The sequence below is a fragment of the Asparagus officinalis genome, chromosome 10 (assembly GCF_001876935.1).
Source record: "Asparagus officinalis chromosome 10, Aspof.V1, whole genome shotgun sequence".
Taxonomy (NCBI): Eukaryota; Viridiplantae; Streptophyta; class Magnoliopsida; order Asparagales; family Asparagaceae; genus Asparagus; species Asparagus officinalis.
The window spans coordinates 63,101,122-63,117,219 of NC_033803.1; the positions used below are offsets into that span (position 1 = coordinate 63,101,122).

Sequence of the window (16,098 nt, forward strand, 5' to 3'; positions counted from 1 at the left end):
TTCCCTTCCCCTTGGTTACACCCCAATTTGGGGGGTAACAAATTTTATACTACTAAGGGGTGAACTAAAGGGAACTAGGGTGAATAACTTCACCTCCTAAATGTTCCCAAACAAGGTGAATGGTTCCCGTAACTTCCCTTCTCCCTTCTTCCCCTCAATCCAAACAAGCCATTAAAGAAATAAAGAAATTCTAAAGAGTTAAATTTAATATATCATGTTCAAAACTTGATCAAGGTATCTCGACTATTTACTACTCAACCATAAAGTGTGAATGTAGCTAGGATGACTTTGTGAGCAGTGTTTATGCTCTCATGTCCTCAAGCTTGGAGCAACATTTCTACAATTGTTATGCACTGTAGTCGGTTATTAAATCAATGGAGTCATTGCCATACTTTTGTTGCCATCCCGTGATGAACTTTTGGGTTTCCTTTTTTCCTTATGACTGGTTATAAGCTTGTAATCTTGAACTGTTAAATAACCTCTGTTATCTCTAATGTGGGTTACTTTGCTACAGGCAGGAAGAGCATCAGTATCTTCTCCTGTATCAGCATTGCCATCAATAACACCAGCTCAGACACCTCCATTACGGGCAATCTCTTCCTCCTCCTCTGGCAGTGGTCTTTGTCGGCTCAAAACAGTGTACACTCCTCCTACTATAACCTCTTACGATGGACGGTATCAGTCCGGCAGTGACAATGGCATGAATTCCTCTGGTGAAAAGCAGGTGACCGCATTTCTATGTCCCATCATTCACATCGCCTTTTTTTGGAATAATGTAGGGTAACAACAACAACAAAGCCTTTATCCCAAATGATTGGGATCGGTTACATGAATCCTATTTTTCCATTTCGTTCAATTTTTGGCCATCTCCTCCATTATATTAACCATTATCATATCCTTTTTATTTTTCTTTTTGTTGGGTGGGGCCCCCAACACAAATCCTAAAGTTGGTTGTTAATGACCCTCCAACTTCATTGTTTCTGCTAGGACATGTGTCGGTTGTGGATTTCCAGATTAAAACGCGTGTCAAGATCCTCTATAGGGTTTTCTATAGAGAACCCTCTAGAGAACTATTTTGTGCCTTTTTTGTTCTTCTCATATTCCTTGTTTTTCAGGTGATGGATGTACATGGGAGAATTTCAGAGCGCGATTTTGCTGGCACTCCTTATGTTCCTGTTTATGTCATGCTGCCAGTGAGTCTTTATAGGATCCCTTTTTATTTACTTATGTGATAGACTTGCAGAGCAATTAATGTCTTTATTATGACAGCTAGGTGTCATTAACATGAAGTGTGAGCTGGTGGATCCGGAAGGGCTGATGAAGCAACTAAGAACACTGAAATCCATCGATGTGGATGGTGTGATGGTTGATTGTTGGTGGGGGATAGTGGAGGGACGTGCCCCACAAGAGTATAACTGGCATGGGTATAAGAGGCTCTTCCATATTGTGCGGGATTTGAGGCTTAAATTGCAGGTGAGTTCGTTCCTGTGAAAATTTTATTACTTGGTAGACCCTTCTTAGATGTTACTTGCCATTCTTCTTGATCTTGATCGATTAGTTTTAAATGGAAAAGGCAACAACATCTGGAGGTTTATGACTTGCATAGGTTCTTCTACAGCTGTTAATTGTGAAATCTGAAATCACGTTGCGTACTAAATTCATTGTTACTATATATATAATACGTGTATTTATGTATGCATGTGAGTGTAATAGTGTTTTCTCAAGGGATTTTGGGATGAATGAAATACCTTTTATTTTTTAGCAGGATGTTTTTTTATCCAAACCAAACAGCATAATTGTAATCCACATCGACAGGTGATATTGTTTATATTCTACCTAAAATTACTTTTTTAAGTAGCTCAACTTCTTGCTTTGGGTTGCATGTACTCTTCAGCTGTGTCTCATTTAGCAGACCCCTATACTTTGTGACGGTAAACATCCAAAGAACTTGTGGCGAAAAATAGATAAAAATTATACAAATCTGCTTTGGGATGTGATAACGGGAGAAAATATCCTGAATTTTAGAAGAACCTCCTAACGCTATATCCATAATCCCAAGAACTCAGACCTTGGATTTTTATTTCTTATTACCTAGTATCTCAACTCATCTGTGCTTGTCCGGCATTTCCACACTTGTACCCGAACACTCCTTGAATATATGCATACATTTTGTTCATACATGTATGCAACTATGTAACACATGTTTTAGTTTAAAATACTCATCATACACTTCTTTGACGTATATCTTTCACTTAGCATTTACTGCAACTCGCTGCACACATGTTGGGTTCATTTCAAGACTATACCTAGTTTAGAAGTATAATTTTAAATGGCCGGGTAGATATGTACTTCAAGAACAAGGAGGGTTTCAATTTGTATTTTTAACATAATGATGTAATAGGATTTTTAGCTCATGTAACATGTGAATGAAAAAACAGTATCGATCTCATGTAAATTATTAATTTTATTATGTGTATATATCCCCAACCTTACCCTTTTACAAATTTTCCAGGTCCTGCACCTGTACCCATGCAACGTAGCTTATTACATATTACTGTATGTCCCAGGATGTAGGCAGTGGCTATATAGCTCTTAATGAAAATAAACTGCAAAGAACAAAGGGAAAACAATTAAAATATGTCATCTTCTTTGTCTCTAAGAAAACCCATTAAATTTTCATCATTTTCAAATACAGTTTAATTGGCTTATTAATGGCCTGTTGAAGAATTTTTCCAGGATGGTTTTAGCATGATTTTGTGGATCTTATTCTTTATCTAGGAGAAACAGATGCAATGTCAGACATACGTTAATGTTGTCCTAATATATTTATCAGAGAAGAAGGTATCTCTTGTGATTTAAAATAGAAAAATATTTCCATTAGGGACATTTTCTACACAGATCTTTTCGGATTTTCAAAAGTCTTTCTTTTTATTCAGTGTATTGAAAAGATGATCTTTGTCATGTTTTCTTTGTGTGTTATTTGAAGTTCTTTACAATTTTTTGAAATACTGACATGGTCATTAGATTCATTTGACAGTTAGTGCCTCATGTTATTCAAATATGCTGCATTATTCAAATATACTGCACTTTTCTTTACAGCTAAATTAAATTTCGAGTCTTTCAACTAGCTTTGATCAGTGAAATTCTGTATTTACAAAATCAAGGTGGTCATGTCGTTTCATGAATGTGGTGGGAATATCGGTGATGATGTTTGTATTCCGTTGCCTCATTGGGTAGCAGAAATTGGTAGAAGCAATCCAGAAATTTATTTCACAGATAAAGAAGGAAGGCGGAATCCCGAATGCCTATCATTTGGAATTGACAAGGAAAGAATCTTAAGAGGTCGGACTGCAATCGAGGTATGTATATTTGTTTTTTTTTTAATTCATCAAAGTATAAGTAGTCTATATTTTTAATAGGCACTTGGAAACAGTTATACCATGTGAATGTCTCTCAATTGCTTTTAGTTACATTTCCTAAACATGGATTAAGGCCAACTAAAAGTATATAATGTTTGCTATTTTAACAAAAAAAAATTTACGATTTTAATAACTGCAATGAGGAAAAGAAGGATCCCCATAGCAATCCCAACTTATATAATTATGATTTTGATGCTCTGGTTGTCTATCATTTTGTAGTATGTTGCTTTATTCCTTTTGTTAGACTCTGGAACAACTTAGTCAGCAAATGAAATCTCTTGGAACATACATCTGTTTGATAATTCTAACATTTAATTATTTACATTTTAATAGAGATCTCGAAGAAGAACATGAAACAAAGCTTTCTAGATCTCTGTTTAACTTTTTTCCCCTTCTGCAGCAGATATAAAAAGTCTTCTTATGTTACTATTTGATAATGCTTCTCATAACAGTCATACTGCTTTTTCATACAGACCCCCACTTTCCAATATTTCAGGCTTTGAGTACTGAGTAGATCTTTCTAACACCCTTCCTAGGATTGTCTTAGGCTTGTAATTATCTATAGTTTATTCTGAAATGTGTTAGGAGGATGCTTTAAGTTGAAGTTTTATTTAAATTTTGTAGTTATTTAATTGTAAATGGCTTCACATTGCTTATATTCAATCCCATGTAGGTTTACTTTGATTATATGAGAAGCTTCCGAATAGAATTTGATGAGTATTTCGAAGATGGAATTATCTCTAAGATTGAAGTGGGATTAGGGCCATGTGGAGAACTGCGTTATCCTTCTTATCCAGTCAAGCATGGTTGGAGATATCCTGGAGTTGGGGAGTTTCAGGTAAGGTTATATCCTAATGGTTTCACCTTCACTAATGTTTTCGTTTTATTTATGATTTTTATGTGCTTGCCAGATGTGAGGGTGTACATATTCTATATGATTTATCTGCCATGTCATACAGTGTGTACACTGTCCATACTTCCATGTATAATTTGCACATATTGTTTCTTGTACTATCTTATTTAAAAATTGATTCCAAGTGTCACATAATGAGTACAGTATCAATATTTTTTTCCTTGTATTGTGTACATTATTTGTTGCTTCAACTATCTTCTTATGAGGAAAGTTACCATGAGATGTTTTGGCAATCATTTTTGCATGTATGTATTTCAGGCAACTGACAGAATCACTATCAGCATGTACTTTTAGTCTAAGATGCTAAAAGAAGATATTTATGTAGTTGATACATGTTTCTTTGTATCTGTTGACGCATCGATCAACATCCATGCATTCGGTAAGGAATGATGGCCTCCTTGTCAATGCATATTTTTTGGTAAATATGCCGAGTTGTTTGATCATTGCATGCGAAACATAGTTGTAGATTGTTATGGATTTTGTTAGTTATCAATTTACATTCGCTACCTTTGGAAATTTAGATCCTACTTTTGTACTCTAAAAAGATGCCCTTTACAGTCACTGACTACCTGGAGCTTGATTCTTGGTTATTTTCATGGTTTGTCTTTACCATCTTATCGGGTATTAATTGCTCCTTCTTGCAACTTCTCGCTCACAGAAAGATGTTGTTTTTATAGTGTTATGATCAGTTCCTCATGAAAAGTCTGAGGAACTGCCGCAGAAGCAAGGGACACTCTTTCTGGCACAAGGGCGCACAGATAACGCAGCTCGTATAATTCTCAGCCACGCGAAACTGGTTTTTTCTGTGACGGAGGGGAGTACGATAGTTATTATGGTAGATTCTTCCTTGCTTGGTATTCTCAGGAGTTGGTTGATCACGCGGATCGTGTACTATCTCTGGCTAAACTGGCTTTTGAAGACACATGTATTTCTGCAAAGGTCAGTATATGTATTATATTTTGTTCCTGTGCATGCTTTACGTGTTGAACTTGCATGAAACATTGAAGGGTCTGGAATGTTACTTTTTGGCTCTTTGCCTCATTTCTGGCCTTAGTATATTCAGTATATGTATTATATTTTGTTCCTGTGGATGGATGTAATTCCTTATGGCTGATATTATTACTTTTCCCCGCCATCTCATCTCATCCCATCCAGTGGACTTTGGACGTTTGCCTAGATTGCATGAGCTTAAACTGCATGACCTAGTTATCATACCTAGCTAACAATGCTGAGTTTTCTTTTTGAATGGTTGCCTGAGGTTGCCTTGTCAGGGATATGACACCAACTATTTGGATTAATATCGCTTGGCATGTCTTTTAAGCTTTGAGTTGTGTTCCGTGGGTAGCCCCATTTTGGTAGACAAGCTTGGATGATGTTCCTGATAATAACTGGGCTATTCTATTGGCTCCCACTATCGGCAATTCAGAAGTGCTGAGAAGCCATTTTATTCTAAATAATCATGCACTTCAATGTTTTTAATGGAGACAATTTTCTATGAAGTTATTATATGATGTAAGTATGTCCATACTCTATAGCAACCACAGCAGCACAGGCTTAGCAAAAGTGACATCCTATTTTTATATTCTTAAAATTAGATATGCCGACATTCTCAACATGCCCCTTTCCTTGCAAAATGCAAAATTTTGCAGAACCCTTTCGTAAACATATTTTGGTTCATTCTTTCTGCATATGCTCTCCATGTTGTCACTTCCAAATAATTTCCTTTTTTCACTAAATATCAGAAAACCCCCGTTGAGTTTCGACGATTATTGGATAACCCTCCATAACTTTGAAAATACTACCCCCCCCCCCCCCACCACCACCACCACCACACACACAAAAAAAAAAAAAAAGTTAAGGCGGTATGAGAAAACCCTCTTTAACTTTAAGATTACATCTGAAAACCCCCCAAACAGCGTTAACTGCAATTTCCACATGGGTGGGTAAATTTACGTAGTGAAAATTTGGTTTCAGATAACTTTCACATGGGTTTCTGATAAAATCTTGAAGTTAAGGGGAATTTTCCTAATAAACCCTAACTTAAAAGAGAGGGGAGGGGGAGGGGGTCTGATATTTTGAAAGTTATGAGGGTTATATCATTATATGGAAATTGTCTAAAGTTAATGGGGTTTTTTCTGCTCTCTCTCTCTCTCTCTCTCTCTCTCTCTCTCTCTCTGTCTGTCTGCTGAACTGCAATAAGCACAAGAATACCTGTTTATGCTCTTAATACAAGGACAATTTCTTCTTGAAACAGATATCAGGAGTTCATTGGTGGTATAAAACAGCAAGCCATGCTGCTGAATTGACTGCTGGATTTTATAACCCCTGCAACAGGGATGGCTATGCGTCAATCGCATCAGTGTTAAAGAAGCATGGTGTGATGTTAAATTTCACGTATAGTGAGTTACACACTATAAATCAGAAGCAGGACTTACCAGAGGCACTAGCAGATCCAGAGGGTCTTCGTTGGCAGGTAATTCCAGCGCAAATGAATGTCCAATTTCAAATAAAACTTTATTCTAGTGAGGATCAGAAGCTGTCGCAGTAAAAGAAATTAGTGTTGTGCATGGATTTCGCCTCATATAGCTTTGTTAGAGTATCCCATATCTCCTTTGTTGTCTTCTTCTCCTCTATGCTTGACAATACTCTGTCTGCTAATGCCAGATGGAGATTTGCAATAGCATTTTCGTCCATCTCGTTCCACTTCTTATCATCTGTGATGTCGTCCGGCCTTACACCGATGGCCGCCATGCAATTATCTTTTCTCAAGATAGTCTTTATCTTCAACTTCCACAGTGAGAAATTACTCGCATCAAATTTCTCAATCTTGAACTTGCCGTCATTGCTTCTACCACGAACAGTAACTTCTTACTATTTCACGTAAATAATAACTATATTCATGAACAGTAACCGTATCCGTGAATAGTACCGTACTTGTGAATAGTACTGTATTTATGAACAATATCGTACTCGTGAATAGTACCGTCACCTCCAAAGGGTAAATGATAACCTAACTTATTTTCTGATGTGGAGAATCCACCTTTGGTGGTAGCTACAGAGCATACAATAAGTAGATATATACAAGTACCCTAAGTTAGCTCTGATACCACTTGTTGGGACAAATCCTGGGCCTAATAGAGCAGAATCACAGCAATAGTAGAGCAAAAGTAGAGATAAAAGGTTGGACACACAAATTTACGTGGTTCGGCACTTGATTGCCTACGTCCACGGGCAAGGATAGAAGAATCTACTATGAGAAGAAAACTCTGGAGTTACAATCTCTCTTTACAAGGAGATACTCTCTCTATTTTTCTCTCACTCTTCTATAAGAGAAGTTGTTTCTGGGATGAGTTTTTCCTTAAGGATTTGGAGCTTATTTATAGGGTTTGGAAAAATACTATGCATAATAAAATATTAATATTTTACTATGCTATGGGACCCGCCATTTTTGTTTTCTTTTTCCTCTTCAAACTTTGCTGCTGCTTCTTTCGGTGATTTAAAGTGAGGTGGGGCCACTCCAATTAATTGTCAACATTTGAGGCTGAGGCTGCATGCTGACAATTACAGTTGGTGGAATCCATACACAACAAAATCTTCTTAAAAAGGAGACTTTACACTCTGAGGATGGCGGAATCTACATCGATGACCGACCACATCAACACCCTAAACACACTGTTCTCCCAACTCACAACGTTGGGGTATACAGTTGGTGCGAATGAACGTGCAGAACTTCTACTTCAGAGTCTACCTAACTCGTATGATCAACTCATCATCAACCTGACAAACAACGTCCTCACGGACTATCTAGTTTTCGACGACGTTGCAGCCGCTGTTCTGGAGGAAGAAAAAAGAACAAGGAAGACAGGTGGGCAAGTTCGCAGCAAACGGATGCCTTGTCGGTGATAAGAGGAAGATCAACGGAACGAGGCTCCAGTGGGAGTCATGCCCATGGTAGATCGAAATCACGAAGTAAGATGAATGTCAAATGCTACAACTGTGGCAAAAGAGGACACGTCAAATCGGAGTGTTGGCACAATAAGAATGGAGATAAAAAGTCTTCAGAGCCATCAACATCTCAAGGATGCGTTGTCAGCACGTCAGATGATGGTGAAATTTTATTCAGTGGAGCAACCACTGTTGATGAAGGCAGAAAGAAGTTTGCTGATGTCTGGCTTCTAGATTCAGCAGCCTCTTGGCACATGATCTCTCGGAGAGAATGGTTTCACAAATATGAACCTATCTCAGGAGGATATGTATTCATGGGGAATAATCATGCCTTGGAGATTTGTGGTATTGGTACTATCAAAATTAAAATGTTTGATGGTATAATACGCACCATTCAAGATGTGCGACATGTGAATGACTTGAAGAAGAATCTATTGTCTTTGGGACAATTAGATGAGCTCGGGTGTAAGACCCATATCGAAAATGGGATCATGAAGATTGTTAGAGGGGCACTTGTGGTGATAAAAGGAGAGAAGATAGCTGCAAATCTATACATACTCACGGGAGAAACCCTGCAGGAAGCTGATTCATGTGTGGCATCAACCAGCTTTGGAGAAGAACAAACCATGATGTAGCATCGCAAGCTAGGCCACATGTCAGAACGAGGCTTGAAGGTTCTCTCCGATCAGAAGCTGCTTCCTGGTCTTAATTCAGTAGCTCTTCCATTCTGCGAGCATTGTGTTACAAGCAAGCAACATCGACTGAAGTTCAACACATCGAGTTCTAGAAGCAAGGCTATTCTGGAACTGGTTCATTCTGATGTATGGCAAGCACCAGTTATATCCTTGGGAGGAGCAAAGTACTTTGTGTCCTTTATTGATGATTACTTCAGGAGATGTTGGGTGTATCCTATCAAGAAGAAGGCGGATGTGTTCTCAGTCTTTAAAGCCTACAAAGCGCGGGTTGAGCTTGAATCTGAGAAAAAGATCAAGTGTTTGAGGTCAGATAATGGAGGAGAATACACAGACGGTGAATTCCTAGCATTCTACAAGCAAGAAGGTATCAAAAGACAATTCAGTACGGCTTATACTCCTTAACAAAATGGAGTGGCGGAGCGAATGAACAGAACTCTGTTGGAAAGAACAAGAACTATGTTGGCTACTGCAAATCTGGAAAAAGTCTTTTGGGCGGAAGCAGTAAAAACCGCCTGTTATGTGATAAATCGATCTCCATTAACTACAATACAATTGAAGACGTCGATGGAGATGTGGACTGACAAACCAGCTGACTATTCCAACCTCCATATATTTGGAAGTCCAGTGTACGTAATGTACAATGCCCAAGAAATTACAAGGTTGGATTCAAAATCCAGAAAATGCATATTCTTGGGGTATGCTGATGGAGTAAAGATGTATCGCCTGTGGGATCCCACTGCCTGCAAGGTTATCATCAGCAGAGATGTTATCTTTGTAGAGAACCAACTACAAAGTGAAGAGAAAGAAAGCAGTTCGAGGAAGGACTCAGAGGCTGTAGCTATTCAGGTAGAAGATAATCTGAATTCTTCTAAAGCAACACCGAAGCATGATGTACAAGAACCGGTCGAGTCCGAGGCTCCAGAAATTCGAAGGTCAACTCGTGAGAGAAGACCACCGACTTGGCATTCGGAGTATATTACGGAGAGTAATGTTATATACTGTCTTCTAACAGAAGATGGAGAGCCATCAACTTTTCATGAAGCTATAAATGGCGCAGATGCATCTTTGTGGATGGCAGCAATGCAGGAAGAAATTGAAGCTTTCCATAAGAACAAGACTTGGGAACTTGTGTCACTGTCACAAGGAAGAAAGACCATTGGAAACAAATGGGTCTACAAGATCAAGCGAAATGGCGATGATCAAGTGGAGCGATATCGTGCTAGATTGGTGGTAAAATGATATGCTCAAAAAGAACGTATTGATTTTAATGAAATATTTTCTCCTGTAGTGCGACTAACAACAGTCCGAATAGTCCTGGCTATGAGCGCTAGATTTGACTTACATTTAGAGCAGCTAGATGTGAAAAAAACATTTTTTCATAGAGATCTTGAAGAAGAAATTTACATGCTCCAACCAGAAGGTTTTGAAGAAAAAGAAAAAGAGAACTTGGTTTGCAGATTGAACAAATCTCTGTACGGTCTAAAACAGGCGCCGATGTATTGGTATAAGAGATTTGATTCATTCATCATGAGCCTTGGATACAACAGACTTAATTCAGACCCTTGTGCCTATTTCAAGAGGTTTGATAAAAATACATTTGTTATTTTATTATTGTATGTTGATGACATGTTGGTTGCAGGCCCCAACAAAGATCGTATCAAAGAATTAAAGGCTCAGTTAGCTAGGGAATTTGAAATGAAGGATTTAGGATCTGCAAACAAGATTCTAGGGATGCAAATTTACCGAGACAGAATTAGTAGGAAGATTTGGCTTTCTCAGAAGAATTACTTGAACAAAATCTTGCGACGCTTTAACATAGAAGATTGTAAGTCAATTTCTATCCCACTTCCTGTTAATTTCAAGTTATCCTCTAGTATGAGTCCTAGCAGTGAAGAAGAGAGGATGGAGATGTCCCGAGTACCGTATGCATCAGTCGTGGGAAGTTTAATGTTCGCGATGATTTGTACAAGACCAGACATTGCACAAGCAGTGGGAGTGGTTAGTCGATACATGACGAATCTTGGTAAAGAGCATTAGAATGCTGTAAAGAGGGTTCTAAGATACATTCAGGGAACCTCAAATGTTGCATTTATGTTATGAGGGATCTGATTTTATTGTCAGTGGATATGTTGATTCTGATTATGCAGGTGATCGTGATAATAGCAAATTCACCACAGGCTATGTGTTTGCACTTGCTGGCGGAGCTGTAAGCTGGGTTTCAAAACTGCAGTCAGTTGTGGCTACTTCAACAACAGAAGCAGAGTATGTAGCAGCTACACAAGCCAGTAAAGAAGAGATGTGGTTGAAGATGGTGCTGGAGGAACTCGGCTATGAACAAAAGAATATTTCTTTATTTTGTGACAGTCAGAGTGCTTTGCATTTGGCAAGAAATCCAGCCTTTCATTCAAAGACCAAACACATTCGAGTTCAATATCACTTCGTTCGTGAGAAAGTGGAAGAAGGAACAGTGGATATGCAAAAAATACACACCAAAGATAACCTAGCTGATTTTTTTAACAAAAGCAGTCCATACTGATAAATTTATTTGGTGTAGATCCTCTTGTGGCCTGACGGAGACGTAAAGCAACATGAAGATGGCAAGATAGAAAGAATAGTGTGAAGATATGATTGATACTCAATCAAACCTTAAAGTGGGAGATTGTCAGCATGCAGCCTCAGCCTCAAATATTGACAATTAATTGGAGCGGGCCCCACCTCACTTCAAATCACCGAAAGAAGCAGTAGCAAAGTTTGAAGAGGAAAAAAAAAAACAAAAATGGCGGGTCTCACAGCATAGTAAAATATTAATATTTTATTGTGCATAGTGTTTTTCCAAACCCTATAAATAGGCTCCAAATCCTTAAGGAAAAACTCATCCCAGAAACAACTTCTCTTATAGAAGAGTGAGAGAAAAATAGAGAGAGTATCTCCTTATAAAGAGATTGTAACTCCAGAGTTTTCTTCTCATAGTAGATTCTTCTATCCTTGCCCGTGGACGTAGGCAATCAAGTGCCGAACCACGTAAATCTGTGTGTCCAACCTTTTATTTCTACTTTTGCTCTACTATTGCTGTGATTCTGCTCTATTAGGCCCAAGGTTTGTCCCAACAATTAGGGGGGTCATGGTCTGCACTTAATAATGTGGAGCTTTACCTAATTCATCTTTTAGGATGCAAGTTTCTCTAGGATATATATCTTTAATCTTTAGGCTTAGGGCAACTTTCTTTCTGGCCTACTCAGTTTTATATGGATTCAGACATCTAACAAGGGGGAAAAAAGGAGTCATATTTACCTAGTGAAACCTCTCCTAGTCTTGGAAGATAAATAAATATGGAGACATTCTTATTTGAGCTCAAAGGCTCTCTCTCTCTAACAGAACCCTTTCTCTGATCAGCTGTATCTTTTCATTGGCTTCTAAGCTTTGTTGCGTGGGTACTCTCTTTTTCTCTATTTAATATGTGCATGCATGCTCATAGCTTGGGAGGCATGCTTTTCATATGTTGAAGTTATTAAGATAATTTATTTGCAGTAGAATGAACACCATTCAAAATGTTGCAAGTCATAATCCCATCTTCAGGTGTTGAATGCTGCATGGGATGTCTCTATACCTGTAGTTAGCGAGAATGCCTTTCCTTGTTATGAAAGAGGTTGGTATAACAAAATTCTGGAAGAAGCAAAACCACTAAATGATCCTGACGGAAGACACCTATCTGCATTCACCTACCTGAGGCTTAGTCCAGTTCTTATGGAAAGACACAACTTCTTGGAATTTGAGCGCTTTGTCAAGAGAATGCATGGTATGTATCAAGAAATTTTCCTTCTTTTAGTAGTAATTTTATATTTCTATATTTTTTTAATCATCAAAAATCCAAAATGTTTGTTTTCATCTAGTAATTTAAGATTTCTAGTTTGAACGAAACGAATTCCTTGACTTGGTCATAATTCAAAAGACATGAAATTCTGTTTCTAAGGCTAAGTTGTGCTCAATGAGGCACAAAAGCTGGTATGGATATTTAATCATAGAGATGCAACTTCATTCACCTAGAGTTTTTATGATGAAATTCTTCTATTCTTTGAAAAGACTGGGTTGCAAGTTCTTAACCTTGCATCGTGAGACAGCAAAGAAACTTAAGTTGAGAGGGATGTCATAATCTGAGTTGTTAAGGGTAGCTTTCTTTTGTGTAGATTTCACAAATCCCCTAGTTAGATTTCACAAACCCCCTAGTACTTTGGGGCGTTTACCACAAAATCCCTGACACTTAGTTTTCACACTAGACACCAAAACTTTTCTACATGACCCCAATAGTGATGAAAATGCCCCTCAGGCCAACAATCCTTTTTTTTATTTTTTATTTTATTTTTTGTTTGCAAACAAACCCTCACAAACTCTTCAATTTGTCACCGGTGATAGGTAGGGTAGGACAAAAAATTTGTTTTGCAAAGAAAAAAATAAAAATAAAAATAAAATAAAATAAAAAAAGTGAAAAAGTGTTTTTTTTGGCTTGAGGGGCATTTTCGTCAGTTTGTGAGTTATGAAGGAAAATTTTCTGGTGTTTAGTTGGAAAACAAGAGTTTCCTGGATACACCTCAAAGTAGTGGGGGCTTTTTTGAAATTTACCCTTCTTTTGTTGAAAGGAGGAGCAGAATGAGCAGTAAGTGTTTAGCTAAAGATAGCAGTTACTTATTCCTGTAGTTTCATTGACATTAAGTACTCTCTTGTAGGATAATCTTTACATTAGGTTAAAAATGTGAGGACACATGGGAAATAATAAGACAAGGAAAAAAACATACTGAAAAATCTAGGGACATACTAAAATCCAAAAAGAAAGACCATAAATTGCTACCTTGCTATATCTTGTTAGCAATTAGACATTGATGGTTGATATATTCTGACATTTGCAGTAGATCATCTAAAGCTTTACATAATTGAGAATTGAGAATAAGCTTCGTCGGAGCCCTCCAGTTGCAGAGGATATCTCCACTGTTCTAATGTTTACACATTTAATATGATATGTCATTAATTAATCATTGTTTTCCTTTATGTCATTACTAATCAAGGACACTATCATGAGATTGCTGATGTTACTCGTTACTTTGTCTTGCAGGTGAAGCAGTTCTTGATCTCCTAACATAGAACGATGGGAAGGGGAGAGTCGTGATTCCTAACTTAAAAATTTCTTGTTCATCCCCCCTTCCCTAACGATTTGTGCCTTAATTAATCTCCATTTTGTAGAGGACACCCTCAGTAGAAAATAACACATAACCTTCGCCGTATCTTCATTGACCATAGGAATCAAGGTGGTGCTTTCTTCTCAAGTTTGGTACCCTGGTCAATCCTTTGATACTTCTTGTATATATACCATTTTCTTGGCTCCTATCTTCCAGAGATTTGACCTTCCATGTCATTGTGACTGTTCTCTTGCATATGTTGAAGCTGATTATTTCACTATGATTGTGCTCTTAAGATTTGTATTCTATGCAAGTTGCACAATGGTAGGCTTAAGTTCACTGGGAGTAACTGTTTCTGCTAACTATTTTCACTGCTTGACATCTTCAGGAACATGAGGCTCCTATACAAGTTAAAAGTTTAAAGCGATGCATGTAAATGGTTGTTGAAATAGGAGGGAACTTGTTAGACCTGTATTTTTAAAGTGTTCCTCGTGCCTCGAGGTTCATATCGATGTTGTGCTGTATTCATAATCCGATAAATATTATTAATGAAAGGTGTAAGTGTATAAACTTTTGCAACTCGTGCTGTTTAATGGCTGCGGTATGTTTTTACAGTACTGCAATGTGTTTGGCTTGGGGTTGTGGCAAATATTGTCACGGTATTCTTATTTGATCCAGGCTGTCCAGCGATATTCTTACTAGTTATTAAAGTGTTGGTCAATGTTTCTTTTAAGCTTCTGACCATTGAGAGTTTTATATGTAATGTAAGCTTGTCAGCTACGCCGAAAATATTACAATTGCAAGATCCTGTAATTGCGTTAAAATAAAATTTTAAAAACCCACTTATTGCTATCTGCACCGAAAAGCCAAGAGCACTATGAGGCTAGTTTTGGTGCTCCGAAAATAATAATTATTTATTTTTTTGCTTAGTAGGAATTTACCCATCATCTTCCAGTGAAATTTGTTTCGTCTCTCTCAATCCCCACGCCCGATTGTGCCCGTGACTTTGCTAGTTCGTTACGCCCAGGCTTCCAACATTCAAATGCCTGATCTAATTTGTTTTATTGAGTTTTGCCCAAGTACAATTAGAAACTCATTTAAATTCCTTTTTTTTCTTTTGGGAAAAATGTATCTAGGCCCCCAAAAAATAAAGAGGATGTGACCTAGCCCCCCAATGTTTTCCCCTTACTCTTTAACCCCAAAAACACAAAAAATTGTGTTCAGCCCCCTTTTCACACTCTTCTAGGAATTCATCCCAAGAGATTCCGAAAATACCCCTTCCCATTTTCTTCTTCTTCTTCTCCTCCTCCTCTTTGTCTTTCTCCTCCTCCTCTCCCCTAACTGATATTTCTCCTCTTCTTCTCTCCTCCTCTCCCCTCTCTCTTCTCTTGTAAGAGTCAAAGAGGAGACACCAACGCCGCCAGCCCGCCAGCCGCTAGCCGTCGCCTCTTGAAAGAAGAAGAAGGGCGGTGACAGAAGGGGGGAGGGTGATGGAGGCGGTGGCCGAGATGCAGGGCAGGCACGCCGCCGCGAAGGAGGTTGAGAGGAGCTTGCTGGAGCTGCACCATGTGTTCCTCGACATGGCCGTGATGGTGGAGGCGTAGGGGTAGAGGATGGACGACATTGAGCAGCATGTGGATGTCGTTTGGGCCTTTTTTCTTGCTCTCTTTTGATCCGTTTAAGTTCGATTGGAGATGCAATGGAGTTCATTTGGAGTCTCATTGGGTGGAATCTGACATAGGTTTTGAATCGTGTGCGGTTTTCATCAGTTAGGGTTTTGGTTTTGGAGCTTATGTTGTTTGACCGAATTATGTTTTGATCTTTTCATGTATTTAATGGGTTTATATTAGTATTTCTTTTGCAATAATTTTGGGACTTTTGGAGGTTTGCATTGTTATTGAACCTCAAATTTTGATTTTTTTTTTCCCGTATCATTTTTCTTTCATCACATATGCCAG

General features: G+C 38.1%; 1 protein-coding gene across 1 annotated transcript; it reads left to right on the forward strand.

Annotated features, from left to right (window-relative positions):
- Positions 563-14,754, forward strand: LOC109824948 (beta-amylase 2, chloroplastic-like). Its single transcript, XM_020391583.1, is given in 10 exon segments — positions 563-724; positions 1,116-1,193; positions 1,270-1,473; positions 3,165-3,359; positions 4,093-4,257; positions 5,010-5,099; positions 5,101-5,271; positions 6,587-6,805; positions 12,549-12,768; positions 14,077-14,754. Coding segments are annotated over 10 exon segments (1,395 nt in total). The 5' UTR covers positions 563-700; the 3' UTR covers positions 14,106-14,754.